At 43.3% G+C, this 27,894-nt stretch overlaps 1 protein-coding gene across 1 annotated transcript; it reads left to right on the top strand.

The window, feature by feature from the left end:
• The first annotated feature begins 2,273 nt into the window (after positions 1–2,273).
• HNMT (histamine N-methyltransferase) lies at positions 2,274–26,577 on the top strand. Its single transcript, XM_085584842.1, is given in 6 exon segments — positions 2,274–5,393; positions 6,588–6,638; positions 10,030–10,139; positions 13,470–13,600; positions 14,142–14,235; positions 17,236–26,577. Coding segments are annotated over 6 exon segments (879 nt in total). The 5' UTR covers positions 2,274–5,256; the 3' UTR covers positions 17,592–26,577.
• Positions 26,578–27,894: the final 1,317 nt, after the last annotated feature.

The following is a 27,894-nucleotide window of genomic DNA, read 5'->3' as shown; positions in this document are numbered from 1 at the left end:
TTCTCTGCTGAGCCTCTGGCTCGGCATGGCCCTGCCCTGGGCAAAGGGCTAGGCAGTGCTGCAGCATCCCCAAATCCCCAGTGTCCCTGCTCCAGGGCAGCACTGAGCACACATCACACTGAAATAGCTGGGATTTCACTTAAAGCTCTCACAATGAGTCCACAGGGGAAATTAAAGAAGCAAATTAACAGCAGCATCTTTTATTTTCATCATACACTTAAAAGCACCAGATGCATATAATCTTTATTTTTGGCTTTCCTATTAAATGGCAACTGGCATTTGGAAAACCCATATTTAATGTTCTACAGAGGGGAAAAAAGTGTGGGGCAGATGCACTGAGTTTATTTTCTTTAGACCAGCTTGCACAGCTTTGGTGATACCAATTAATACAGATTTCTAGAACTGCAGAGAAAAAACAAACACCACTGATCTTGCTGTTCAGCTATGTTTGAACAGCAGTGCTTATCACCAGTACAGAGCCAGGACAGGGTTCCCTGGGTGGCAGCTGTGGCTGCAGAAGGGACATTTGCTGGGACACTGCAGGCCAGTAGAAGCTGGCTTGCTTTGTGGCTGACAGGGTACTTAGAGTTTCATTTTCCTCAAAGCACCCCTTGAAAATAAAGTCATAGAATTAGAGAACCACAGAATGGTTTGGGTTCAGAAGGGCCTGAAAGAACACCTAGTCCTAAGCTCCCCTATGGGCAAACAAGTCAGGATTGTTGATTTGAAAGGGCAAAACTGTTGCTGGTCTCCCCATTCTGTCTGTGTGGATTTGGCATCACTCTGAAACACAGAATCACAAAATATGATAGTATTTAAATAGTATATAAGTACTGTGGCATTGCTGTTGCTGGTGAGGTCTTCAATAAAGGGCTTTGTATCTCATTCTCTCAAACTGTTGAGGAAATGGTGCTGTGAACAGAGTGAGAAAAAATTGCAGTGGGTGCTGCCTTCACACACAGTCGTCGTTCTGGCTGAACAATTTTAACTGTTGATATGAAATCTTCATTTGAGTAAACTCTCAGCTAAATGTCAAACTGCAGCCATTCTCCCTGTAACTGTGCCTTTGAAAGTATCGTTATTAATATTACTGGTATTATTTTATGTGACTTTTATCATGTGAACAGCTCATTTCTCCTTGAACAGTTCATTTCTCTAACTCCAGAAGGAAAACTTCACCATTTAACTTAAAAAAATTCCTTCTTGCTAAACATGGAGAAAAAAAGAATAATTTGAAGCACACACAGGGCAAATGTGTGGTGCCCTGAACACCAAATCACAATGTGATAGCAGACACGGGTCAATGGTTTTATCCAAACTTATGTTCCTTGGGATAAAACTGCTCCTGACAGGGCTGCAGAGGGTGCACACAACTTGGAAAATGCTTAAGCTCTGGAAAGTAAGGGATAAGAAGAATATCTGGTGGCAAGAAAACCAGCTAAAAAAGCAAAATTATCTCTAATGGAAGGGTTCTATAGGCAAACTCTAAATGATGCTGCCCATCACCCCATGCCACACACTGAGACGATTATTTCCAATTTGTCAGGAGCTGCATTTTCTCTTTTCCACTGCTGCTGTAATTCACACAGGGATGGAGCTCCGTGGCTGGGTGTTCCCGTGGCAGGGGGGCTGTGCCAGGTGTGTCCTGGGGGACACTTGGTGGGGACCACACGGAGAGGGGACACGGATATGGCAGGGCTGGAGCTGGCCCTGCCTCTCCAGGCAGCTGCTGCCGTGGGAGGTTCTAACTTGTTATAGAACACGTGAAAGCACAACAGAGCTGCTGCTATTTGTAAGGTAAAGAAGAAAGTTTATTCTTTGTCTTCAACTTTATACTTTTCTAAAGGTGACAGTGGATTGGAGAGTCAATGGGCCACCTCTCCAAAGACATTGGACAAACTATTAGTATATCAAGTTTCTCTTCTCCTATGAAGGAATGCAAAACAATATGTTGTTTATAGAAAATTGTGTGAGAAAGTTTTCTAACAGAATGTAAACTCAGAAGGCTTCAGAAAATCTTAAGAATCAGGGCGACACTATCTCTGCCTGCTCCTTCCCCAGCAGCTGCTGCCGTGTAAGATTCCAGCCCTTCCCCAGCATCAGAACCTCTCCCGTGCCACCGCCCCGGGATGGAGCTGGCTGCGAGGTGCCTGGATGGGAAGGTGGCTGCACAGAAAAATGGCTGGATTAGGAAGTGGCCAGCTGGGAGCACATCCCAGGGGCTCAGCAGCATCACCCCACACCCCCAGGAGCACAGAACAGCCCAGGTAAGGGAGGCTGCTGGGAGCCAGCGCTGATGGAGCGGGCTCAGTCCGAGCGGGATCCCGGACCGCTGGTAAACCCAAACTGCCCCATCACTTTGTTTGCTGCCTTCACGGGGAGGGTTTAAAGGCTTTTATGGTTACTTTAAAGCAGGTTTCACTCTGCTGGCACAAAGCAGGGACATATCAAGCATAAACAGTGTCTGCTTTCAAAACTCCTCAATCTTTCTAGGGAGCCACGGATAAGTTTCAATTATCACTGAAGGGAACATGCCCGAGTGAACATTAGTACCTTACAAGTTTCTATCAGCCTAATTCAGAAAGCGATGCTTTCCTTCCTTCTCTTTACTAATTTTTAAAGTTAGCTGGCTGCAATTCAAACAGAAAACAAACAAACAAACAAACAAACAAAAGCCAACCAACCAAACAAAAACAACAAAAACAAAACAAAAAAAACCCACAAAAAACAACAACAAAAAAACCAAAACAAAAACCAAAACCCAGAATGAAATAAATAAATGGGGCAAATTCCAACACCCAAAAATGTAATGAAAGAAATGAGACAAATTCCTTGAACTGCACCCAACATGAAAATGAATCTTGGCTGCTCATTAGAGACTGCTGAGCAGGGGATGTTGGCAAATTAAATCATGGGAACTAGAGGGAGGCACAGAAAAAAGGGTCAATTATCTAAATGTCCTCTTATAAGCTGCAATGTTATTTTTTAAATATTGAAGGTAGCAAAAATATATTAGTGTCAAACAGAAAAGCCTCCTGATGCACTTAAAATAAAAAGAAAGGAGTCAGGCATAGCAAAGGAATGGATAAACACAGAATACACCATTGTGTTTTCAGGGTGGGTTAGCAGTGAGTAATTCTCATTCAGGGTATATCTAGGATTTTCCTTCCTTACTATCTCTGGAAAAATTCCCACTTGGATTCCCTAGGTTAATTCAGATGTTGTTGTTTGAGTGCTGCTCATCTGGGTCAAGCAGGGGTTGTCAGTCAGAGGCTGACAAAGTTTTTAAAGCTCTCCCATCTACTTGTTACCAGTGTTGTGCCAGCTTGTTTTTCATCAGTGCTCTTTAAAATTCTGAGTTTTGCTATTTTTTCACTTGAAAGTATCCTTGCACTCTGAGAAGGTGGGGAGCAGGGAGCGTACCAAAGCCAGTCTGCCTTGGAGGCACTATGGGTGGAAAATCAACCTTGGGACCTGCTCCAGAGGTCACCACTGGTCTTTGGGACTGCCACAAGGAGAGCAATTATCAGGCATTGCTAATTGATTATGAATTCTCAGCCATTGCCAAGGGCTCTGGTAGCAGCACTCACTTGAGGAGGTGAATTGTCACCAAGCTTCACCATGCCCCTTCCTGCAGGAGATTTTGGGATTTGTGGAGATTTGGTCCATGGGCTGCAAAACCAAAACACGTCATGACTTGGATGTTACCTTTGTCACAGGCAGGGAAGGAAAATGGGCAAAGCCAAGCAGCTGATGTTGTCATTGGAAAGGGGGCAGGAGAGGGATCTGGGCAGCTGCTCAGCATGACAGCTGTCCCCAGAAATAGTCCCTGCAAACAGCCCTCCCTGCAGCAGAAAGAGAGTAAGATGATGGTCAGGCAATGTGGATCCATCAGGAAGAAATTGTTTCGAGCCCATCTTTCTGTGGGTGTTCAGGGGAGAAGGAGATGGCACCATTGTGTATGACATTCTCATAAACAAGCAAAGAAGATGTGGTCTTGATGAGACAGGTATTGGGTGGGTGGAAAACTGGTTGCACAGTCAGAAAATTTGTCAGAAGTTCACTGCCAGAAAGGGAGGCAATGGCAAATATGGACCTGAGCCTGTTGCTTTTGTTTCTGTTTATGGTTTGAAATTATTTGTGTTATTTGATGTGCATCTGGGAGGGATTTGGACACAACAGAGGCCAGATTGATAATCCAAAGGGAGCAGAGAAGCAGTCTGGGAACAGCCCACGATCTGGATTCCAGTCATGCTGGTGAGTGAAGGCAGCGGGTGCAGGGTCTCAGTGGAGCCAGGGAAATCATCCCAGCTGCACTGGGAGCCAGGAAAAGCAATGGCTAGGAGGACTTTGTGCTGCACTTCAGCACCAATGGGGTTTGGCTGGAGACAGTCCAAAGGGAACTGTAAAAATAACAAGAGGTGCCTGGGATGTCAGAGGGGTCAGTAAGAGACACCAAGGAAATGCAGTGTGTCCTTCAGCATGGGGCTCCTGAGGAGGGAGGGGGTTCCCCTTCCTCCTTGCCAGGCAGGACAAGATGTGATGAACTAAAACTGCAGTTTAAGAGAGGTTAAAGACATCTTTGTGCACTTTTTAAGGTACAGTCTGACACTTCCCTGCTAACACGCTTTGCCTTCCCCACTCCTGATTGCCTGTAAGCCTGGTTTAGCACAATATGTATTCCAGTAACTCACGTGGCTTTGGTGAATTAGCTACTTAACCCATGGGAATTGTACCATTATCTTCAGAGGAACTAGAAAAATAAAGTGCATTTATAAGGTTTTTATTGTTTTCACCCCACCATCAGCATTCCATTTAAGGACATCAAAAGATTAAAAAAAACAGATAGAGACATCTGCCAGAGTCTCTGGAGATGAGTGTTGCACTTTCTTCTAATCCAGACCCAGCCTTTGGAGCCTCTCTATGCCTTCACAAAACAGAGGATTTTGGGGTTTTTTTTGTATTTAAGAGGCATCTGAAGATCCTTATACTGTGTTTAAACAGAAAACTGTGTCAGCACAGTTAAAAAATGCTGGCACTTGCTCTGCACAGATTAAAGATGATAAATTACCCTTTGTTGCTTGGACTCCATTTACAGCTTCTCTCGCAGGCTCGTGTAACACTGAGGCAGCAGCAGGGACATGGAGCAAAGCCTGGCTGCAGGCTGGATTTTCCCCTCCAGCACTTTTCGTTTCTTCTCTAGGCCTGAGAGAAGAGCTGCAGGGAGCAGCCTGTCCCCTCCTGCACCCTCCCAGCATGGCTTCACCCATGAGGAGTTTGCTGGCTGACCTTGACAGATACATCCAGGCATTCCACCTCTTCCTGGAGAGGTCCACGGAGCACCAGAGCACGCAGGAGTTCATGGAGAGGCGGCTGCCGGGCATGATTGCCAGGTAACAGCGAGGTGCCACCCTGGGCTGGGGACAGCCACGGTCCCTCGGGGGTGCTGGCCTGGGAGGCTGCCTGGAGAGGCACATTGCTGTTCCCTGCCCTGTCTGCTGGCTTCTGAAAGGGCTTGGCTGGAGGATTGCACACATTGCGTGGTGGCTCTCCGGGATGGAGGATCCTAGCCAGGAGGAGATAAGGCTGCATTGTTTCCTCGCACACGAACACAGCTGGCCCTGAGTCAGCTCTGAAATGCTGTAACAGATGCTGCATTCTAGCATCAAACTTGATGGAAGGCAGCTTTTTAAAAGCGAGTGTTCAGGTAATGTCGCTATAGGACACGTGAAAGCACGACGTGAGCCACCTGCTATTTGCAAGGTAAAGAAGAAGGTTTATTCTCTGACTCCGACCTTTATACTTTCCCAAAGGTGACATTGGATTGGAGAGTGAATGGGCCACCTCTCCAAAGACATTGGACAAACCACCAGTACATCAAGTTTCTCCGCCCCCATAAAAGAATGTAAACAATATGTTGTTTACAGAAATTGTGTGGGAAAGTTCTCCAACAGAATGTAAACTCAGAAGGCTTTAGAAAATCTTAATAATCAGGGTGACAAGGTAATATTTAGGGTTTCTCTAGGATGGCTGGATCATGCTCCTGCTTTGCCTGCCAGCGTGTGTCCTTTGCTGGACCCCTCACTTTGCAGGCTGGCTTGGGAGCAGGCAGCCAGAATCAAATCCTGGCTCTGGGGAGGCTCTTCTCAGGGCTTCATGGCTCTGCCAAAGCCCCACTCAGGGATTTTAGGAGCATTACACTCTCCCATAGCCCTCCCCATTGTGCATAATACAGAACTTCTACAAATAATATTTAAGCTGCTGGTCCAGACCCAGAGGGCTCTCTGTTCCTCAGAGCACAGACACAGAGAAGGTGTGTACTTGCTTCTGTTGTATTCCCTCATAATAAAAGCAAAATGCCACCTCTACAAATCGCCAAAATAATTGGAAATCTTGAATGTCCAAAGGGGAAGAGTCCTGAATCTGATCCCTCCTGTCCACTTGTAGGTATGCCTGTGTACACACACATTACATTTGGGTTTTGCCCTGCAAATTTTGGTCTTAGTGGGATCTCCAGTGTTTCACATCATGCATGGAGCTCTCTCTACCGGGCAGCTCTCCTAAAATGTATAAATAATGTTTTTCAGTATTGGAATTTGGAAGTCTGCAATCAATGTTTTAAGCGTTGGTGGTGGAGCAGATATGTATGGACTTCAATATTGAAATGTTTTTTCCTTTTTCTTTTTTAAAGAATAGAGGACTAAAAATTGCAAAAGGAGCAGAATGGGAAATAAGTCTTTCCTTGATAAGTCAGCTCCAGGGGACAGGTGGTGTTAATTGGTGTGTGACCACATTATCTGAAAACAGCTTGTGCCTCCCCACTCTGATTCCTCTATGTCCTCCACAAAAACCTCTCCTACACCATCACTCCTCAAAGGCAGAGAGAAACTTTAGCTGCTCATAAGGTTTCTATACAAAAACAAAACAAGACAAAACAAAGCAAAACAAAAAAGCAGCAAAAAAAACTATCCAAACCCCCCCAAAAAATAATGTCTTATATTTCTCAGAATATTATGATTTTACCTGCATTACAATATTTCCCCTGTAACTTTATTGAGGTGCTAACTCCCATCACTGCTATGTAAGAGCCATGGCTAAGCTCTGCTTTGGCTGTTTGCTGACCACCATCAGTGTACAATCTCCTCCTGGAGCTACTGACCCCCAAAACACTGGAGCTGAGCATAAGCTCCAGAGGAAATCCAGAAGAAATCACAAATAAAGTCTTTTATCTGACACTCACTGAATGGAAAAACAATACCAGTAAGATCAAGTGGCTTCTTTTCATTAAATTCTTGCTGAAGTGTCCCCATAATTAAAACCTATGTTTCCTTCTCTGCCCATTAAGTCACCATACTTAAATTGTATATGAACAGTTAATCTAGTTTAGATGCTTTAGTTGTACCATCACCAAAGACTAAGCTTAGTTTTGTCAGTCTCTCTTCCATAAAGTAATTGTATGCAAATGGCTGGCATTAGCTATAAAACAGACAGTGTGACAGAGCAGGAACATTGCTCTCCAAAGGAAACTGTTCTTTGGGGAGAAAAAAGAGAAAGAAGAAAAGGAAAGGAAAGGAAAGGATAAAGGAAGATGTTTTTAACAGGAACACTTTACTTAGTGTGGTACTTCACTCCCTGGCCAGAGACAGTCCAGCTTGCCATCAATCAATACATCACTTTGTGATGTCAAAATCCCCAAATCATCCAGCCCCACCTGCTCACGGGTTGGTTCTCTCCATGGGCCATTGTTAGGCCGGGAGGGAGCTGATCCCCACATCCCTCCAGCTGATACTGGCTGCTGTGGGAGGGCAATGATGGAGCTGCTGCCCCGACCCCACCTGCCCCTGCGCTTCACTGGGAGGAGGCACAGAAGGAAAATGTTTCCTCTCCGCTTTTGCAGCCTGGGAGGCCCATCCCATCCCATCCCATCCCATCCCATCCCATCCCATCCCATCCCATCCCATCCCATCCCATCCCATCCCATCCCATCCTCCTGAACACAGCTCCTTTTTGTGTTCACACTCCAGCGCGCTGCACTCTGTACCTTTGAAAACCATAAAAGTCATCAGCGCTGCTAGAAAGTAGCAACTGGGCTATAAACTATCCCGTTACGTAAAATGTTTAATTAGAAACTTAATGGTGAACATAGTGGTAGCCTTTAAAAGGTAATTGTGTTGGAGAGTTTAAATAATTTGGATAGCCTAATTGCCAAATTGTTGATAATGCAAGCTGCCACCGATCTGAGTGTAAAATGCCTCAGGACACTTGTTTGCATATAAAAGAGCTAAGTGAAGTCATTTAAGGCTGTGGAATAAATTATGAATCAAAGGGGTAGGTTTTTTGGTTAAAAACAGTACAAGGGTGATTTGGCCACACAAGAGCAGAAAGGGAATATTTTAACCTATTTGTATATGAAAATACAAAATTCAATTTTTTAATTTTGTTTTTTAAATCAGGACCTGCACAGCCTTTTCAAAGGACTAATCATGTTATGGAAAGTTGGTAAAGCAACTGAAAATCTAGTGCAGTAGTTAATTACAAATTCTGTGCTTCCAAATTTTACCATGGCAGACTACAGAGTACAGGGCTTGCAGTGATAGCAAAGCTGCAGCTCTTTCTGCTGCCTCAGAAATTCGATTTCCCTCCCTCAAAGAACGTGCTTCCAGAGATGGCATGGGAATGTTGGTATTGCTGGTTGCTCTAAGAAAGACATGTAAGTCTGAGAAAGTGCAACTCTTGCTCATTTTGTATATTGTGTCCTCTGGGCACTAATGAGCAATTTAGTGCCCAGTGTTTTCCTTTTGTTCCTCAAATATTCTGCACGATGGAGCCAATGCTGAAGTGGTGGGAGTCCAGGGCTGTCAAAATGATGAGGGTGGGCAGAGGCTGTGCAGTTCCTCCTTCCACAGCCACTCAGCAAGGGCCTGTCTGGCCATCAGGGTGGTCTTCCATTCAGTGCAAAAGTTTGTTCATTTGTAGGGAATTTTATAACATGGAGTTCTGTGTGAGCACGAGGAAATCTTCCAGGACAAAGCTCAATATTTACTTGTAACACGACCCCTGAATCTATCAGTCACTGTAGTTACTCTCTGTTTCACTCTTTCTTACCCTCATTTATTCTGCTGTTATTTTTTCCACCTAAAATCTATCCAAGCACAATAAGCAGAGGTTGGAGAAAGTTGAGCAAGTCAGCAGGATATTGTCCCTGGACCCATGCCTCAGTCAAAAATATCATCCCCCTGAGTTTCCTCCACTACAGATGGGGTGAGATGGCTGAGAATTATGGAGCTATTTTTAAATTTTGAAATCTTGGATCTACCAGTACATACATCAATAAAATAATTACAGCTGGCCTGAGCAGTGTTTAGATAGATTTATTCCTCAACAAAAACATGCAATACAGGAATCTCTGGGGTATTCTGTAAACAAAGGTTAGCTAAACACAAATGGTATGTTCTCTATTCATCATTCTTTTGGGAAAAGTCACAGGACAATAAAGACAAACAGATATGAGTATTGTCTCTGATTCCAGTGTAAACATATATTCCCTTTCCCTCCCCCATATGACCTTGTAAACAGTGAGGTGCCTGGCTAAAAATGCTCCTACTGAATCCTGAGAAGTGCTGCCAAGTTTGCTGGTGACTTGGAACCATCAGAACTGGCACCATGAGAGTCGTGTAGGATGTCCCCCTCGAGGTTAGACCATGTCCAGAAAAAGAGAGGTCAAGCATAACCGTGTCAGGTTTTCCCTTGGCCCTGGTGGTGCCAGTCAGAGGGGAGAAATTAAGAAAGTGGGACTGATATTTACGTTTTTCTCAAATCCTAGAGCTCAGCCTTCAGTTACAACCTACTGAGAATACAAAGCAGCTTGGACTTGTATGGTGCATCTCTACATAAATGGCAGAAATCAATCTGCCAAGCTGGGAGTGTGATGGTGGTGGAGATTTCCTTTGCCTGAGCTTTGTTTTCATTCTCTGTTTTGTGTCCTTTGCCTGAGCTTTGTTTTCATTCTCTGTTTTGTTTTGCTTCTTTAGGTGAGATGGACTTGCAGATCTTCTCAAAAGTATGAGCCAGATATCCCGGGGTCACCATCAACAATGACGTGATAGAGCCAAGTGCTGACCAAATCTCAAAGTACAAAGGTATTTTTACATTAAATAAATTACATTTACATTAGTTATTTTACATGCATTAAAAAGTGTTGAAAGGTAGATGGCCCTGTGTCCAAATGACTTCTTATCAGAACTGTTTCTTTAAAGTTAAAAAATTTAGTTTCATGCTTTTTTGCCATCATTGCTTCTCAACGATGATCACTCTCATTAAAATCTTAGTCTCTCACACTGCAAAGAACTCTGCATGGCAAATACTTGCCTAGGCAGACTTTAAAAGCTAAACAAGCTGGGAAGTGAGGGTGATTGTATGGGAATGGAGTGAAATCCCAGCATTTCAGAAAGTTTTTGCACTTCAACTTGTGTTGAATTAGGATCCTTCCTCAGCATCAAAGGGAAAATCTTAGTGTCTCATGGTAATTCTCTCACATCTTAAAAATCGTTTCCAACAAATACCTAAACCTCACAGTGGGGCACTAAATTAGTAACCAGGCTTTGAATTAGAAAACAGGGAAAGGAAAGCAGGAGTGATAGGAAAGATTTTTGCCGTGTGCTCTGGGGCTCAGAGCTTCTTTCCTTCTCCCGGCCCAAAGGTCTAAGCAGCATCCATGAAGGAAAATGGAACATTTTCTGAGGAGGAATGAGTGTTAACCAGGGTACTTTGATCAAATTGCCCAACAGCAGGGTTTGGTTATCACTGGATTAGAGCCTCCCAGGATTAACTCCAGGTGATTCTGGTGTTGAGGGAGGTGACCCCAGCCCTGAGCAGAGCACACCTGGCTGGAGAGCCATCCTGAATGGATGTGACAGCGAGGAATGAACCTCATCAGCTGAGTCTCTTGCTGGAAAGCCTCCAAACCATAGTCAATACCAGGCTGTAAAGCCACACTGTAAATCTCCAATCTTGCTCTTGCTGAAGTCCTTAAAAATGAAGCATTCCCAGTGTGAATCAGCTTGTGGAAGTCAAAGGGGAAAAAAAAAACCAAAAACCAGTGAGGTAGCTCAGAATCACTGGAAGCACCAAAGACTCCCAGGACAAACCTAATTTTTTTGGATCTTTCTCAATTTAACACAGACCTGATGTTTTAAAAGATGCCTTGTGCAAAATCCCTGGTGCTCTTATGTTGCTGCAGACTGAAATGGTGAAGGGTGGGCACCAGAGCATCTTCTCTGTTTGTAAGACAGTTTGTGCACTTGAACAAAGAATTTCTGTCCTGTCTGGGCTACACTGGACTGGATTTGCTCTGAATCTTTCCAGTGGTGCCACCATCTGCCACCAATTAACTGACAGTCCAATCCTACTGCAGTGAGTTTCTTTCCAGAAGAAAGTAAAAGAAAATATAAAATGTTGTCCTTATTTTAAGTTTTATGCTAAACTAGAAATTAAATATTAATCTGAATTTTTTTCTTTAAACTTTCTTATTTGGCAATTAATCATGTCCCCAGTAGCTACCATTAATTAGGTTTCTGAGGCCTAAGATTTTCAGTAGAGAATTAAAAGCATTACCTGCACCTCTGAGGATTCAGCAGTTATGTCTTTGCCTCACCAAATGCTTTCTCCATGGGAAAGAGAAGCCAAGCTCATGAGAGAAACTCCTTACTGGGATGTGCAGTGATGACAAACCCGGGTTTCTCTTGGGCTGTGGCATGTGATGGAGGCTTTCCTCAAAGCCTCATGGGCAGGCTGTGCCTTTCCTGCACTCCTGGTGGATCCCTTGGTGGCCATGGTTGGGGTCTTGGTGGCCCCACAAACCAGCTGCACCACCAGCACAGCTGCAGGCAGCCCAGCTTTGATGGCACCCATCAGGTACACAGCCAGCTTCTGACTGGGAAAAGAATCTGTGATGAACCCAGGGAAAAGGCAGGAAAATTTTTCATAATGGATTGAGATGAATATTTAGGCAGTAATTTACCCTAATCCCATAATGAATTTGCACTTCCAAGAATCTGGACTTTGAAGGCCCAGCCTGGAAAACAATTCAGTTTTCTTCACAGCTCCTCCTTGCAGACAGACCAACAATTAAACTGAACCAGATTGCCCCAGATTATTGGTGAGGGGGATAAGAGCTGCTTCTGAGTGTAGAACAGCAAATTAAATCTGAGCTGCCAGCGCTGGGGCCAGTGGCTGATAAATGGGAGCTCACTGAAAGGGGTGGCCCTTTTCCAGCCACACAAGAGAGGAGATAAGCCCTGAAGGAGCATTTCTCATCTGCCTGATGGGGATGTGTCCAAATCAGAGCCCAGAAGGAGGAACATTGTTGTCAGTGGTGTAAAGGCTCTGGTTTCAGCAACTGTGCTCTGTAGCTGAGGCTCAGCCTGCCTTTTAAGTTTTAAATTGATGCTAACTCCAGTGAAGCACAGGAGCTGACCCAGAGCCTGCTTTGTCCTGGAGCAATCCTGAGTGCCAGGCAGGGAGATGAGCTCCATATGCCAGCAGATGGACATTAGTATTCCCTACATTATGAAATTATCTCTCCATTTTGCTCGCATAAAACCAGAGGGGATGCAGCAATGAGCCAGGCCCTCAGTGTAACTTGTTCTTTGAATCCACTTCTCCAGATTTCTGTTTCCCTCAGTTGCTGATGTGCATTGAATTGAGGTCTGAAGACACTCCATGTGTCACTCCTTAAAGCTCTTTGCTTTCAAACACTGTCACCCCTTTTGCCTGAAGCAGTTGGTCAGAACTGAGGGCTTCCGAAAAATTGTTTCAACACAGAAGCCACTGAATGTCAAGAGACGGGTCCTTGCTCTTGGAACAAAGCTCCTTCCTCTCCTACCATCCTAGTTACACAAATTTAGAATACATTTGCTTTTTCTGCCCTTCTCAGTCTTTAAATTGTGCTTCTCAAGAAACCCCTGCTTTGATCCACCCTTGAGCACCTGTTTTTATTTGGGGAAATTCCTCCACCGTGGCCTGACCTGTTCAGCCATGTGGGTTTTCTGTGGCACGTAAGTGCTGGGGCCATCAGTCCTCCTATTCCCCATGAAATGTGCTGCTCATGGCCTCATAACAATCTGTCCCAGCCAACATCTTTTAACATCTTTTAATTCAGCTTGAGCCAGTCATGGGGAAGAAATTACTTTTTTTTTTTTTCTTTTTTTTTATCTCAGGTAAAACCAGAGGAGCTCAAATGAGGCAGAAAAGGGAAAAGCAACAGACTCTTTTAAGATTTTGCCCTATAAAGCTTCTACAGTCTTCTCCTCACATATGGGCTCAAGGTTTAAGATATTCCACTGTTGTGTTAAACTGGTACCAAAACTCTCAACCTAAATAGGGCTTTTGGATGTATTAAAGCTCTGAGTGGAAATCAGCCCCATATTTGCAATTGAGATAACTCTCTCCTGCCTTCTCCTCTATTTCAGAGCATGTGGCTCAGGCATCAAACCTGGAGAACATAAAGTTTACCTGGCACAAGGAGACAGCTAATGAATATGAAAGTCGAATGAATGCAGAAAAGAAAACTAAAAAATGGGACTTCATTCACATGATCTAGGTAAGAGTCTCTGCAAAGTAAATGCTGCCAAAGACTCAGTTGTTAAGAGTATGCACGAAGTATGTGACCTCATTATCCACTCTTAGGGGAAGAAAGGTGAGTTTACTTCCCAGTAATTTGAAGTGCTTTAGCATAAATGAACTGCAAAAATGAAAAGCAGCTTTGAGCACAGTAGTCCTATTAACCAGGCTGTGGGTGGCAGTCAACTAAGAATATATTTTAGCTAGTGTCTTCAAAAGCTCCTTGTCCTCTCCATGAAATTGCCTTTCTATTTCCAAGTTCACTGAAACCTTCACTGAAGAAAGGCAAATACCTTTATCTCAGGCTGCTGAATAACGTGAGCTCAGACCTGGCAGTGCCAGAGAGCAGGCAGGGCATGAGAGCCCAGAGCCTGCAGTGGGAGCCCACTGCCCACCCCTTCCTCATGTGCCTCACTGTCCTGCTTTTCTGTCAGGAATGCCCACGTTTGGTTCTTTTTAACAGCGTTATAATAGTCACCAGCATGGCACTGTGTGTCTCTAATCATCTCTGCTTTTTCCAGATGCTCTACTATGTGAAAGATATCCCAGCAACTATCCAGTACTTCCACAGCCTCCTGGAACCGCAGGCGAAGCTCCTCATGATCCTGGTGTCAGGTGAGAGCTGCTCCAGCAGCACTGCTCAGTCAGGAAAGGGCTCCGAGGACCTTTGGGGTTCCTGTGTGTAGCAAAGGCCACAGAGGTGAGCAGACATCCCCTGAAACCTGACCACTGTCCGTGTCTGTGTGGGTCGTAAGGATTGAGGATTTATGAGCCAAAACCCCATACCGTGGGCACTGTTATAAATGAGAATTCAGCCAGATTAAAAATAATAAAAAAAAATTTATTAGCGTTCAAATTCTATCTAGCCAGCCATGGAAAAAGATAGAATCAACCCTGGGTGTGCAACAAGGAGTCAGCCTCAGCAGAGGTTTTCCCCTATGCCCACACACCTCCATCCTGGCACAGGCGGTTTTTATAGGGAAAATTCTGCCTGCGGCCAAGATTTCAGCAATCCGTATTTTCTCCTATTTAGAGTCCATAGGTTAATAAGATTTTCTTTTTTTGGTGAATCCCTGATGAGAGTTTACAGGAAGGCTGCATTCACATGGATCTGTCTGAGGATTTCCATGAGATCCATCTTGGGCCGTTCATGCGATGATCAGCACCCGATGGTCAACACCAGGAGCCCAGCCATGGCCCATCTCCTGGCTGATCCACATCCTTTTACTTGTAAATCAGTTTTCAATATACACCCAGTCTCGCCTGCAAAGGGGGGAGGAACTAACACAAACGGGCATAATCTAACAAGTATCCAACATTACATATTTCATACAGGGAATGGCACACAAATTATATTTACTACACATAACAGCACAAAGCAGCTTTCACTGCCCTTCCCCATCCACAGCCTGTCCAGGGATGGAGGCCCTGCAGCAGGAGAGGCTCCACCTGCAGCTCTCACTCACAGGAGCCCCTTCAGCCTCTGCTGTGTGCTGGAAAAGGCTCTCCAGGCTGGGCACTGCATTTTCTCTCTCCCAGAGACTTGTGGCATTAAGCAAATGGCTGCGGGGGGCTCGGAAGTGCCATACAGCAGGTGTTGGAGCACATATGGTTCATTTTCTTTTCAAACTGCCCATTTCCTTAATATCATCATTTTGGGTACAAAACAGCATTCTCAGGCTGTTTCGGATCTCACAGAGATGCTCTGAGGTCAATCCAGCAGGAAAATGTCGGAGTAGAGTAAATGACAACCTTTTAATACTGTGGGCAAGGTATGCCAGAGACAGTGCAGTGGTGGAGCCTAATTTGACTCTAAAAATTCTTTAATTTGCCTCAAAAGCTGTGGAAATTTCAGCTGTGTAAACAGTCACATCTAGCAGCTCTGAAAGCTATGTTAAGCATAATTTATTCAGAGGTTTAAGCTTAATTTCTCATTGAATTTGGCCACCTCTGCAAATGTGATGAAGTTCCTTTTATTTTGTTCATGAAGGATCCACTCTGAAGTGACACTTCTGACCTGAATTTATTCAACGACTTTTTTCCCCAAAACGTTTTTGGTTTGAAGTGTTTTCAGTTTACAGCAAGAAATCTGTATTTGAAATTATTTTTAAAAGCCTATTCATGTTGTTTGGCTGAATGAGACTAGATAGTAGTATCAGACTATTGCTGATTACCTGCATATAGTTAATTGAAACTCTTTTCTAGTTGCTTAACATGTCCCTTTGGATATTCATAGAATGTGAATACAGGAAAGAATGTGCAGGGGCTGAGGAGCTGTTGCCACACCTCGCAGACAAAAGCAGAGCCAAATGCTGAGCCTTGCATTCAGGTAGGGGATAATTGCACCGAGTCACACAGCACTGACACCGGCACATTTCCTGCAATTAGTGCTCTGCATTCCATTTCCACCAGGCGAAAGAAAATATTGTCGACTCTCTTCTAAACACCAAACTGTTGATTTGATTATAAATAACTGTTTGCAGATAAAGCAACTGCAAAACCACGAGTAACAGGTTTTACTACCTAGGGAGAATTATTGTTGTATACAGCACACAGAATTTTCGAGAGATGCTCATTAGGCTCAAAATTATTTTCATCCTGTCCAGTCATTCTGAGTGTGAAAAACGCCAAGCACTTTATTTTTAAAATTTTAAAAGTTTAATAAAATTAAATGGTTATAAAAATAATACAATTAGAGTAATAAAGTTTAGAGTTAGGACAGTTACAAGACAATAAAAAGCAAAGAATTATGGACGTCAGGATGCTCTTGGACACTAAGTCATGAAAACCATGACTTGTGAACAAAGGAATCACCCTTAAACCAATACACTTGTTGCATATTCATATATCCTTCATGGTTATGCATACATTCTATTTAAAACAAGAAACTCTGTTGTATGTCAACTGTTTCCTTTAATCCCCTGGCTTCTTCGAGTCTGAGCAAGGCCTGAAGAAATTAGTTTCTTCTGATAAGAAGCCACAAATTCCTCTCCTTTGGAAGATTTAGGTGTTCTTCAAAGGGAGTATCTCATTCTGAAAAAAAACTCCCCCCACATACATAATCTCTATTTTAACATTATGTTGGAACCTAAAACTATATTTAAAACACTACTTAAGGGAATTAATACAGTATAACTTTCTAACATTATACATATAATATTCATTGTAATATTTGTGAAAATCCAATCATAAAATATGCATTTTTCACACTGAGTAATCCTTCTAAAAATTATTTACAGTAGAAATACCAAAGCAGAGATCCAGGCTGGCGGAAAAGAAAGATGTGAAGATGTATGTGGGGACTTTTCAGCTTACCCAGCTGGTTTGCTTTATAAAATGTCACTTGAGAAGAGGTACACAAGTGTGAGCTGCTCTGGCCTCACCTGGGGGCTCGAGGAGGGGTGCTGGAGCTCCAGGGTAGGTGCCCACCCACTCCTGCAGCCCCCAAACCTGCAGGGAGGCAGCCAGCTCCACTCTGCCCCAGGACACATCCCAGCTCTGGAAAGATCCCACTTGCAATGATGGCAACTGCTTAAAAAACCCAGACAATCCAAACTGCTTTCAAATTGTGTTCTTCCTTAACTCTGAGTGTTTTTCTGATGGTTTATCTCTTAGGAAAGAGTGGCTGGGAAACACTGTGGAAGAAGTATGGATCTTCCTTCCCTTTGGAATGTCTTTGCTCTTATGTTTCCTCTGCTGATTTGCCAAGGATGCTGGATTCAGCTGGGGTGAAGTCCCAGCTCTACGAGCTCCCATCCCACATGGACATAACCAGCTGCTTTATGGAAGGGGACAAAGATGGGGAGCTCTTGCTGGATTTCCCGACAGAAACACTTGAATTTGCTGAAATTGCCCCTGCTGAACTAAAGCATCAGGTGATGGAGGAGCTAAGAAAGCCTGGGTGCAGTGAAATCAGAGATGGGAAAGTGTTTTTCAATAACAACCTGGGTGTAATAGTGATTGAGCCATGAGTTAACCTCTTCTTAACCAAAGCAAAGAAATACAAACTATTAACAGCTGAAATGCATTTTTTCATCTTTTATAAATGGCTTAATTTACTTTAGCACTGATAATAATTTTTGGAGCTTGTTAAGAAATCAGTATTAACATCTGTTTTTATAAGTGAGCTTTAATACTTGATTAATTCCACACTAATCTACGAATGTTTAACTCACTAGGCAGTAAATTGTGCTTTATCATACAGATGTTGTGTAATCAGCTGTAACTCTCAGGCACTCAGGCACTGCAGAAACCTAACCATTTCCTAAGGAATAATCCAGAACTACCTGTGGTTCCACCACCTTCATTTAAAAACTCTCTATAGACTAAACAAGCAAATTGCAATTTCTTGGTGCAGCTGGCAGGAGTGCAGTCTCGGAGTGACCAAGCATTGGGTGGATCTTTGATGGCATTTCTTGAGCTTGTGACTTGAGGATCTCATACCTGCAGCTGCTGTGAAGGTGGCCTCACACCTACATGCTCCTGCCTCTGCAGGCATCTCTGTTTAATGGCACTGCTTCCCCTTCCTGTATTTTTACTTTATGATGTAGCTGCAGAATAAATTGTGTGCCAGGTCCACAGTGGCACTACAGGAGGGAAGCAAGGGAAGGTGTTTGAGGCACAGGGTTGGGAAGAAATGTCCTGGGGAGGTGGATTGCAGTGGTGAGCTCCAATGCAAAGTCTTTGTTAGGAATCAGCTGCTGCAGTCACATAGAGCTTTTTTTTGTGTTTTTAATTAACCACACGATGCTTCTGGTCCCAGTCTTCCCCTGGCCTGTGAGCTTTGTAATAAGGAAAATGTAAAAATAAACTTTGATACCAAAATGACTGGTTCCAGCAGCATTTTTTTTTTTTTTTCATTTTCACTGGCATTGTGTCAGATACATCTATTCACTATACAAGGGATTCAGCAAGAAGGGGTTTCACCTCCTCAGCCTCTTCTCCATGTGAGGCTGTTGTGGTTGATGCATTTGTTTTGCTAAATGATTTTATAGTTTTCAGAACTGTTTTCTCTCTACAAGGCACAATACATGGTGGGATACAATAGAGTCGCTTGAATGGATTTAACAGCCTGAATACTCGATTTATCCCCTGAGACAGGTGTGATTTCTGCCATTGAAATAATTTGATTCAGTGTTGAAATGGTTTGCTTTAGGTAATACTTTAGCTGCAAGGAATTATGGGTTTTTTTTTGCACACACATTTCTGATACAATATAGATTATTAATCATTTGAAGTGGTTTCAAGAGATTATATTTGGTATAATAGCTGTTTATATTTATTTTGGGGCAAGTTATTTGGAACACAAATTTCTCTTGGCGCTCAAATGTTAATTCTTGTGGATTTTAGAATGTTTCCATGATATTCCTCTGTTGGACAGAACAAAATCTATTACCACGTTACCCAGTTCTGTACACAGGCTCCTGCATTAGAAGACCTCAGTATATCTGTGAGCTGCTGTGGTCACATTCCAAAGCAGGGATGAAGAAAATCACCCATTAGAACAGATTGCTGCACACATTTCTAATGGCAAACAAATTAAAGTTACATTTATTTTCGTGGCTCTTTTGGGCTGTCAGTGACCTTTTCTAGATGGTGCTTGCAAAGCAGGTGACTGCTGAATATTGCCACATCAACCCTGTCAGGGGTGAGATATCTCAGGGAGCCACAGAAATGCCAGAACAAAACAAAAAAACCACTAATACAGCAACAAAACTCAGCATTAAGATGCCCTTGAAGATCCTGCTGTTTTATTGTTAATCAGACTTGAAAAAAAAAAAAAAAAAAAAACAAAAAAAAAAACCGTAAAAACAAACAACAACAACAACAACAACAAAAAAAGTGGTTTTAGCAGTTTTGGAGGAGGCTTGGTCTGAAAATATGGGAGAGAGCTGGAAAGATGAGAAGCAGCAGAACTGATCTGGAGAGAACAGAGGAGGATTTGACCACACACACACACAAACACACACACACACACACACACACACACACACACACACACACACACACAAATATTCAGTGTGAATGCACAGAGAGCTTCTTCCCTTGTTTTACTTCTGAGGAGAATTTCATTAAAAACTGGGAGGGGGGAAAATGCATTAAACTCCATTTTGTATCTTGCAAGAGCTGGTGTTAAGGGACTGGGGGAAAACTGAATCAGCAGAGCACCCTTAAGGGGTAAATTACTTTTAATTTTAAATTTATAACACATTCACACATTTTCAAGAAGCAAGTACTTTAAGTATTATTTAGAAGGAAATGAGTGTGGGGAAGCACAATTTTATGCTCATTTTACCATAAAAACCGAAGTACATTTTGTAAATCTGTCAAACAACTTCCTAATAGAGTGGAGAACCACATTTTCATGTGAGAATCACCCTAAATTGTACAGTGAGACACTGCTATTCCACAGCAGGGGTGGGAAGTACAGTTTGTCCATGGCCTGGCATTTGCACAGCAGTCAGTGCCAGGGCCTCATCACCCTTAGGAATTTCTTCCAAATCTCTAACCTAAACCTGCCCTCTGTCAGTTTGAAGCCATTCCCTTTATGCTCTCACTAAAAACCTTGTAAAAAGGTCAAACCCCAATTCCATATTTTTTTCCTGGCTTGCATCCCTAAAAAAACTAATTTATAGGCTTTGTACAGAGGTTCATTGAGAGCAATGGTATTAACCCAGCACAATACTGATGGGATCAAGTTTGGCTTCAGGATACCTGTATTAAAAATATACCAGAAATGATCCTGAAAGCACTTCGTGCATTGGTGTCTCTTTCTGGCTAAATATATCTTTTAGATATGAAATGTGACCCTGGGTAAATGCAATCCTTGATATTGCATCTCCATGTTTTTCTCGAAGACAAACATGAGCAGTACTCGTTTTTAAATTGGGAGATTTTCCTTTTCATTTCATGAGCACATAAACCCAGAATATGCAGATTTTAACGCAGGTACAGCAGCAAAAAAGCTGGAAGGAGGGAGGGAGGAGAAGAAAGAGGAGGGAGTCTTTTGAAACAACAGGCAAACACCTGGGCCTGGGTCCCTCTGATAAGTAAAGGAGAGCCTGTGGCTCTGTGGCACAGAGCTGCTGTTGCAGGTGATTATTTCCCAAAGGAATTCCCATGGGAGATTTGCTGTGCAGGGGAGGGAATAGCCCAATGTCCATGGCTTTGAGCCATACCTGAAAGGCTGGGGGGAGCCCCAATGGGGGAGGAAAAGGCTGAGCCCCTCCAAAGGGCCCAGGCTTCATCCACGTGTCCCTCCACACCAAACACATCTGCCCAGGCAGCTCCAGGGCTGTTACTTTAAATCATATACAGAAAAATATTCTCACTGCTCCGTTAATTACTACAGCAAATTGAACAAATGCGCTCACGGCTCGGCTGCTGTCACCACTCCTGCACTGGGGTAATTCATGCTTGCAGCCCATGATAGGGTTTTTAATGTCATTACACAGTAGGGCAAAGTCTTCATTTTTAATAAAAATACAAATGCTAAAATGAAACGGATTAATATCTAATTTTACATCTTCATTTACATGATGTGCAAAATTATCTTAAATATTTGTTATGGATGGAGTGGCTTTCCACCAATTTAGGCTTTTTTTTTTTCATACTGGAGAATGTTAACAGAAATTGTAGCATAAATCATTGCCTTGTAGAGTACCAGAAGGTGCATATAAAAACCCATATCTTTACTGCACATATTTCCCATTAACCATAATCTATTAGTAATTGAAGTTCATTACAAATTCTTGTAGACTTTATTGCTATCATGCTGCATGACATAGTGAACCTGGCTTGCATAACAAGAAGTCCTTGCTGGGAAATATCCTATTAACAATGACAGTGCATTTGTCATTGTGATAATAAATCCAAAGCTGCCTGTAGATTATAAATTATTGCGGCGCCATTTCCACTGCTGTAGTTTAAAAGTTTTGTCAGCAATTCCATTTTTCCCCCTCTTTATGGGCAGTTATAACTTGACCATAAGAATCTGCAGCGAGCTGAATCCCATCTTACAAGGTCTCACTCTCAGAGTTTCTTCCCTCGGTAAGATTCATATTTCATCCATATGAAAACCTTTGAGGCAGAAGCTGTGTTTGTGACAGATTTTTAGGTTCTGCATTTGCACAGATTTTAATTGGAAGGCCCAGGCCATTTGAAAAGTAATTTGTCCGTGATATTTCTAAAGATTGTGGTAAAATTAAAAAATTCAGCAAGACAAAAAGATGGGAGCTCGGCTGAGCTGAGCGTTCAGCACCTGAAAGAGCTTCTGTCCTTATCTCCAGGTGCCAGAGACTTTGGGGAGCCATTGGGTAAACCCTGCTTCTCTTCAGAGGAGAAACTGGAGAGAAATGATTCTCCCCATAGGCCTCACAAAGGTGTTTTGAGGCTTAATTACTAACACAGAAATCCAGGCATGCACTCAAGTCATCCTTCATCATGTCTGCGCAATTCTTTCAGCTCTGTGTAGGTTTTAAGTGTTATTAAAAGAAAATTGCTATAGAGTTGAACTTTAAGTGTTAATTATGACTCGAGATATAAATGACATCAGGTCAAATCTTTCACAGTTTAACTCCCTAATTGACTTCAGCTCTCTGCACCAAGGGATATCTCTCTAGCTGAATGCATCTGTCTATCACATTCCTCAAGTGCCTATAGCAATGCATCCAATTAGCTGGACGTAGCCATTATGCCTCAACAGCTCCTAAATAGTGCAGGATGAAGCCTTCATCTCCCTGAAATAATCAAGGAAATTTTACCTCTCACCAGGCCAGGTTTTCACGTCAACCTGCAATGCATGCTCTGTTTTTAAGTACTGTTTGCAGGTGTGGATAACGGATTCTGAAGTAAATATGATAATTTTCTTTTCACATCAATAATGTCCTTCATCTCACAATGCCCCAAATTTCTTTAAAATCTTGATATGCAAAATCACTTTGCTGCACCTCAGTGGTAATTGGTCTCCTGTGTGAAATTCAGCAGCTGTTGGATCATCCAAGGCACCGTTTCCCAGCGATTTCTGGCAGGATAAGGAGGAGGAAGTTGGCAGTCAGATGCTGAGGAGCAGAAAGCAATTTCCTGAGCTGGTACTGAGCAGGGGCAGGGGCACTGCAGCCAGAATTGTAATCAGCTTCCCCTCTTCCTTGGCAGGAGAGTGGTGGGACATTGGGCTGGGACATGGGGTTGGCTCGGGGTGAAGCCCTGGCACATCCAGGCCAGTGGTGGGGACAAGGGTGTGTGCCATGGATGGGCTTGGCAGCAGCTTTGTGTGGGAGTGTCCTGGTGCTGCCCAGCAGAGTTCATGTGGAAGGCAGGGATGGATCTGATGGGTGTAAGGGGAAATAAGAGGTCTCCCCTTTTTGCTTTAATGGGAAGCAAATTGCTCTTTGAACTCACAGATGGATGTGAACAGTATCCAACAGAGAGTGTGTGGTACTGGTGTGATTTAGGATGGTGCTTTGTTCAAGAGTGGTGAATAGCTCTTAACAAAATTACCAGAAAAAAATTTGTTACAATATATTGCAGATTTCTTACCCTATGTTGTGTGTTTTGTTTGTATTATCTGGACAAAGAACACCAAAATCCAATGAAAACAAAATTAAACAAATTAAACACTCTTAAAAATCCCTAAACCTAAACCATGTCATCCTTTCCCCTTTTGAAATCCCTCAATCTAAAACATATCATCATTTTCCACTCAAACAGCACAGAGGGACCTAATATCTTTGTGACTCTTAATGCTATAAATATATGTTGATACTTTTATAACCATGATTTTACAGAGGTCAGTGAGGTATCATTTATTTTCGTGAGGGTAAGTAGGCTATTGGCCAGCAGATATAATCTCTTTGTTTTCTTAAAAGAAAATGAAATGACAGTGTTTGGAGGCTGTTTCAAGGATCTCGTGTGCTACAGTGGATCCTGGCGGAGATGAATTAGTGGCCAGTGTATAGGTGATCTTGCCAGAAATGAATAGCAATGCAATTTATCATACCCTTCTGTAATTTATCTCACAGCCATGTATTAGATTAGATAAAGACAGAAAGACATGTGAATTGGATGGACTGGACTAATACTGAAAACTTACACCTGCTTTTATTGAGGCTGACAGGAAGATTTCTGTTGCCTGCATTGCAATCAGGATTTGACTTCACATTTTTAATTTGCTTTGAAGTATGATCTTGTCCAGCAATGAGAAAAAAGCTAACTCAACATTAAAGTTTGTTGATTGTGTCTGCTATTTCTTATTCAATACAAAGTTGTTCCATCATATATTTCACATTCAATCAATTAAAAAGTGTAAATCTAAACAAAAACCCCTCAACACTCAGAAGCTTAGAAAGAAGAGTAATAAGCAGCTGTGAAAGTGCTGCAAACACTCATTACATGCTACACCGTTTTCAAGGTAACAAACCAATAGTTTATTTTGTTCCCTTCCAACAAAATCCATACTTCAAAATCCACTTTTCTTACCAGATCGGTCTGTCTGTAAGACAAAGGGTCTGCAGCTGGGAGTGTTTACCTAGAACAGCAGAAAGATGTGCAACACTGCCTTCAAATTCAGGAGCAGCACCAGCCACCTTCTTCAGGCTCGTTGCGAGCCAGTGATGGATATCTGTTCCTTTGCATTGCTTTCCTCTCATATCTCTTTGTCCTGCTGCTATAATCGATCACAGATTTTTCCATCAGGCTTCATGTCAGATTAGGATAGTGAACATGACTGGCTTAGAACAAACTGCTTCAAAGTGCACCCAGGCAAGCCTGGGACTCGAACTGCTCTGAAAGGGATTTGTTTTGGGCACATTCACAAAGACAGTGCAGCAGCAGGCAGCCAGAAATATGCTTTTCTGGCAGGGGTTTGGGATGGCTGCTCTCTGTGGAACCTGTTGTTATCACATTTCCACTGTGGGGTGGGGGTTTTAAGTGAGGGGCAATGCCTGGCTCATCATTTTCCTGATTCAGGCAGAAATTTCTGCTTAGGAGTCCATAGATGTACCTGGCAGGACCTGCACATGTTTTCTACCTGAGGCTGGAGTTGCAAAGTCACACGCAGCTTCTGTGTTTAGTGCTTTATGTGTGCTATCAAGAACTGCAAGGAGGGAAAGACCAACAACTTTCCTTGAGTAGAAATAGGTTTTAAACATTCATTGTGACCAGTCTTCCCAGGAGAACTGAAATATCAAAGTTCTTTGGGGGATTACTGCTTGTTTTTATAGTGCCTAGCACAACTGAGTCTTTATTCTTGGGTGCATTTGTTGTATAAATAACAATTTTTATTTTAATGTGAAGAACAGAGCATTGTCTAGAGAAGAGGGCTGTAAGGATTTGATCCAAATTTGGACCAGGGATCATAGATGAGTTTGCTGACAGCAGTTGCCCCATGGATGCTGGTGCTCAGATCTACAAATCCTGAAAGAGCAGTTTGACCCATGGCAGCTGGGTGACTTCTGGGACTTCTCCTAGAAGAGGAACAGGTGTTAAACTTTTACCTGGGTTCAAGAGAAGACAAGAATGTAATGGATGAGAAGCGTTTTGAGAAGGATCACCCAGTGTCCTGACCTGAAATGGGTGCAAAATTACTGAGACAAATTACCCCATGTGCTTGCCCTGTACGTATAACATTCATAAGAGAGTCACTGCTGGGCCCATACCCGTAACCCGTAGTGGGAGAAACACTAAATAAATAATAATGATAGTCCATTTAGAGCTTGTGGTAACCCACGTAACAACCATCACTGGAGGTACTGAAAAAGACAGTGACACAGAATGTTGTTACCCATTGGACACAGCAAAACCCCTTTTTTCTAACGGTGACTTGCATCTAAGCCCAGGACCAGCATTAGGCCACTGAGGGCAGTGCTTGCACAGCCCACAGGAGCAGGAACTCTGACATCCTGCATTTAATTCCAGGGAAGGCACAGGCAGTGTGCATTAGTGCAGTGCTCTTAAACAGATTTTGAATAAAAGATTCTTTTGCTCTATGTCTGTAAAAAACAGGCACTCCTGGATTTTGCCATGTGAGAGCAGGTGCTAATAGTGCCTGAAATTACAGCTTTCTGGAAAAAAAGCCTGAAAAATCTTGAGAGTCAGCAGACACAGAATATTTCCATCAGGAGCTGTTACTGGGACAGGGATCTTTCCAGAAAGATGGGAGGTGAAGTGCTCAGATGGATGTGCTGCCAGGGCAGAGGGCAAACTGTGAGATGAATACTCAGATCCTCATGGGCTGTTGTAATTCTGCACCAGGTAATGGTCTGGGGGGTAGAAAGACAGGATTGAAAAAAAGTACAACTAAAATCCTGTGCTCTGCCAGAGACAGGGTTTTCAGCACAGACTTTGAAGTATTTCTGTGTCCTACAGGTCCTGGATACTCTTCCTCTTGCCTTGCAGAGGTTCTGAGGCTGTGCCTGAAGACAGCACTTGCCCTAAGGCAGAAACAGGATGAAGGCCAAAGAAGGATGATGGCCAAAGAAATCTGGAGTTTCTCAGGCTGAGCAGGTGAACCTCAGGCTGAGCAGCTGATTTGAACTCTTGGGTAGCTAACCCACACAGCAGGACAGGTTAACCTGGACCAGTGAGGGAAACCTCATTCTGGGATGATTTATGGAGAGGGTACAACTGCCCTGTGTGCAAGCAAGGGCCACAGATGCCATGGTTCAGTGTTCAAATGGCTTATCCCTGTGCAGGACCATTCCTCACACATTGCTTTGGGCTCCCAGGCCAATAGATATAAAAGTCTGTCTCACAACAGGCACAGCCTTTTCAGCTCCCATCTGCCCACAGCAGCCCTTCCAAGGCTGCTAATTGCATTCCTGCCCTTGATTGTACCAGCTCCAGCTCACCCCAGAGCCACAGCCATGCTGGTGTGCCCGAGGGGGATTGTGTTAACAAACAAAACCAAACTCAGGGGCTCTGTCTAAGGGCCCATTTCAAAGCCCAGATGTTGGAAGCTCAACATCTGGACAGCCACGCTCTTATCTGTGTTCCAAGACTGCTTTGTTTGTTTCAATTTTCTTGCTGTAGTTCAGTTTTTCATGGATAAGTGGCAGGATGTTCCCACTAAGAATACATGGAGGGGGAAGAAAGGAAGGAAAGGAAGGAAAGGAAAGGAAGGAAAGGAAGGAAAGGAAGGAAGGAAGGAAGGAAGGAAGGAAGGAAGGAAGGAAGGAAGGAAGGAAGGAAGGAAGGAAGGCACAGAGGAGACAAGAATTATGAGCTTGAGTGAGAACCACAGGAACAGCAAAGATGATGCTGTGACTGGACTGTGGTGCAGGAGAGGCTGAGAATTCCAGGTCTTCCCAGAACAGGTGTGTAAGGGGAAATGGCCCTCTCAGGGAAGAGTTTCCTTTCAGCTGTTATAAAAAGAAATTAAAACAACCTAAAAATAAGGTCTCTCCCTCTTATTTTTTTTTTTTAATTTTTCCTCCCAGTGCTTCCCAAGGCTTTTGCTTATCTAGAGACCTAGATAGAGGTAGGGGGACATGTCTGGCCTATTGCACAGGTAGAAATTGCTCTGTTTATGAACCAGGGACATGCTCTGAGGCAGCACATGCAGCCCTTGGAGGAGCCCAGGAGCCCAGCCTGCAGCTGCTGCCAGCAAGGTGCCCTGGGGCCATGCCAGGAGCACTGAGGGCATGGAGCAGAGCTGCCCACACCCAGCCAGGGAAGGCCAAGCAGAGAGGTTAAATTACCATTTTTAGGCCACAGGTGTTTATTCTGGTCACTGGACATCTTTATACCTGCTGCACACCCCAGCACTTGTCCCTTCTCCAAAGGATGGGTGAGACCACCCTGGCAGTGGGAGCTCCAAGAGCACCCTGAGATGGCTGCTGAAGGCTTTGTAGGCTCCCAGCCACGGTGAGGTGTAGGAATGGGCTTGGAGAAGCCTAGAATGCCTGGAAAGGAAATTTGGTGAGTGCATGACTTAAAAAATCTGATTGTACCAACAGGGTTAACATAAAAGGAGTAGGGAATAGGAAATTTCATAAAGGAGCTCTAATTATAATTCCTTTTGTTTATCTAAAGAACATTAAAAAGCCATGATGTGACCAACGACTCAAGCCCAAAAAATACTTCCAATTTTATTTTTACATTCATCGGGGCCCTTTGTTAATTTACAGCTAGTGAAATAATAAACAAAGCTGATCTTCTCATTTGCATCTGACACTACAAAAATGGTAATTTTTAAAAGGTTACCCAGAATCAGTGCAAAGCTTTGATTTCTGTCATTAGCACATTTAAGTCTGGCTTAAGCAAGGTTTCTTCCCTGAA

The sequence above is a fragment of the Lonchura striata genome, chromosome 7 (assembly GCF_050655825.1).
Source record: "Lonchura striata isolate lonStrDom1 chromosome 7, ASM5065582v1, whole genome shotgun sequence".
NCBI classification, from domain to species: Eukaryota; Metazoa; Chordata; class Aves; order Passeriformes; family Estrildidae; genus Lonchura; species Lonchura striata.
This window is presented reverse-complemented; position numbering and strand designations above follow the sequence as displayed.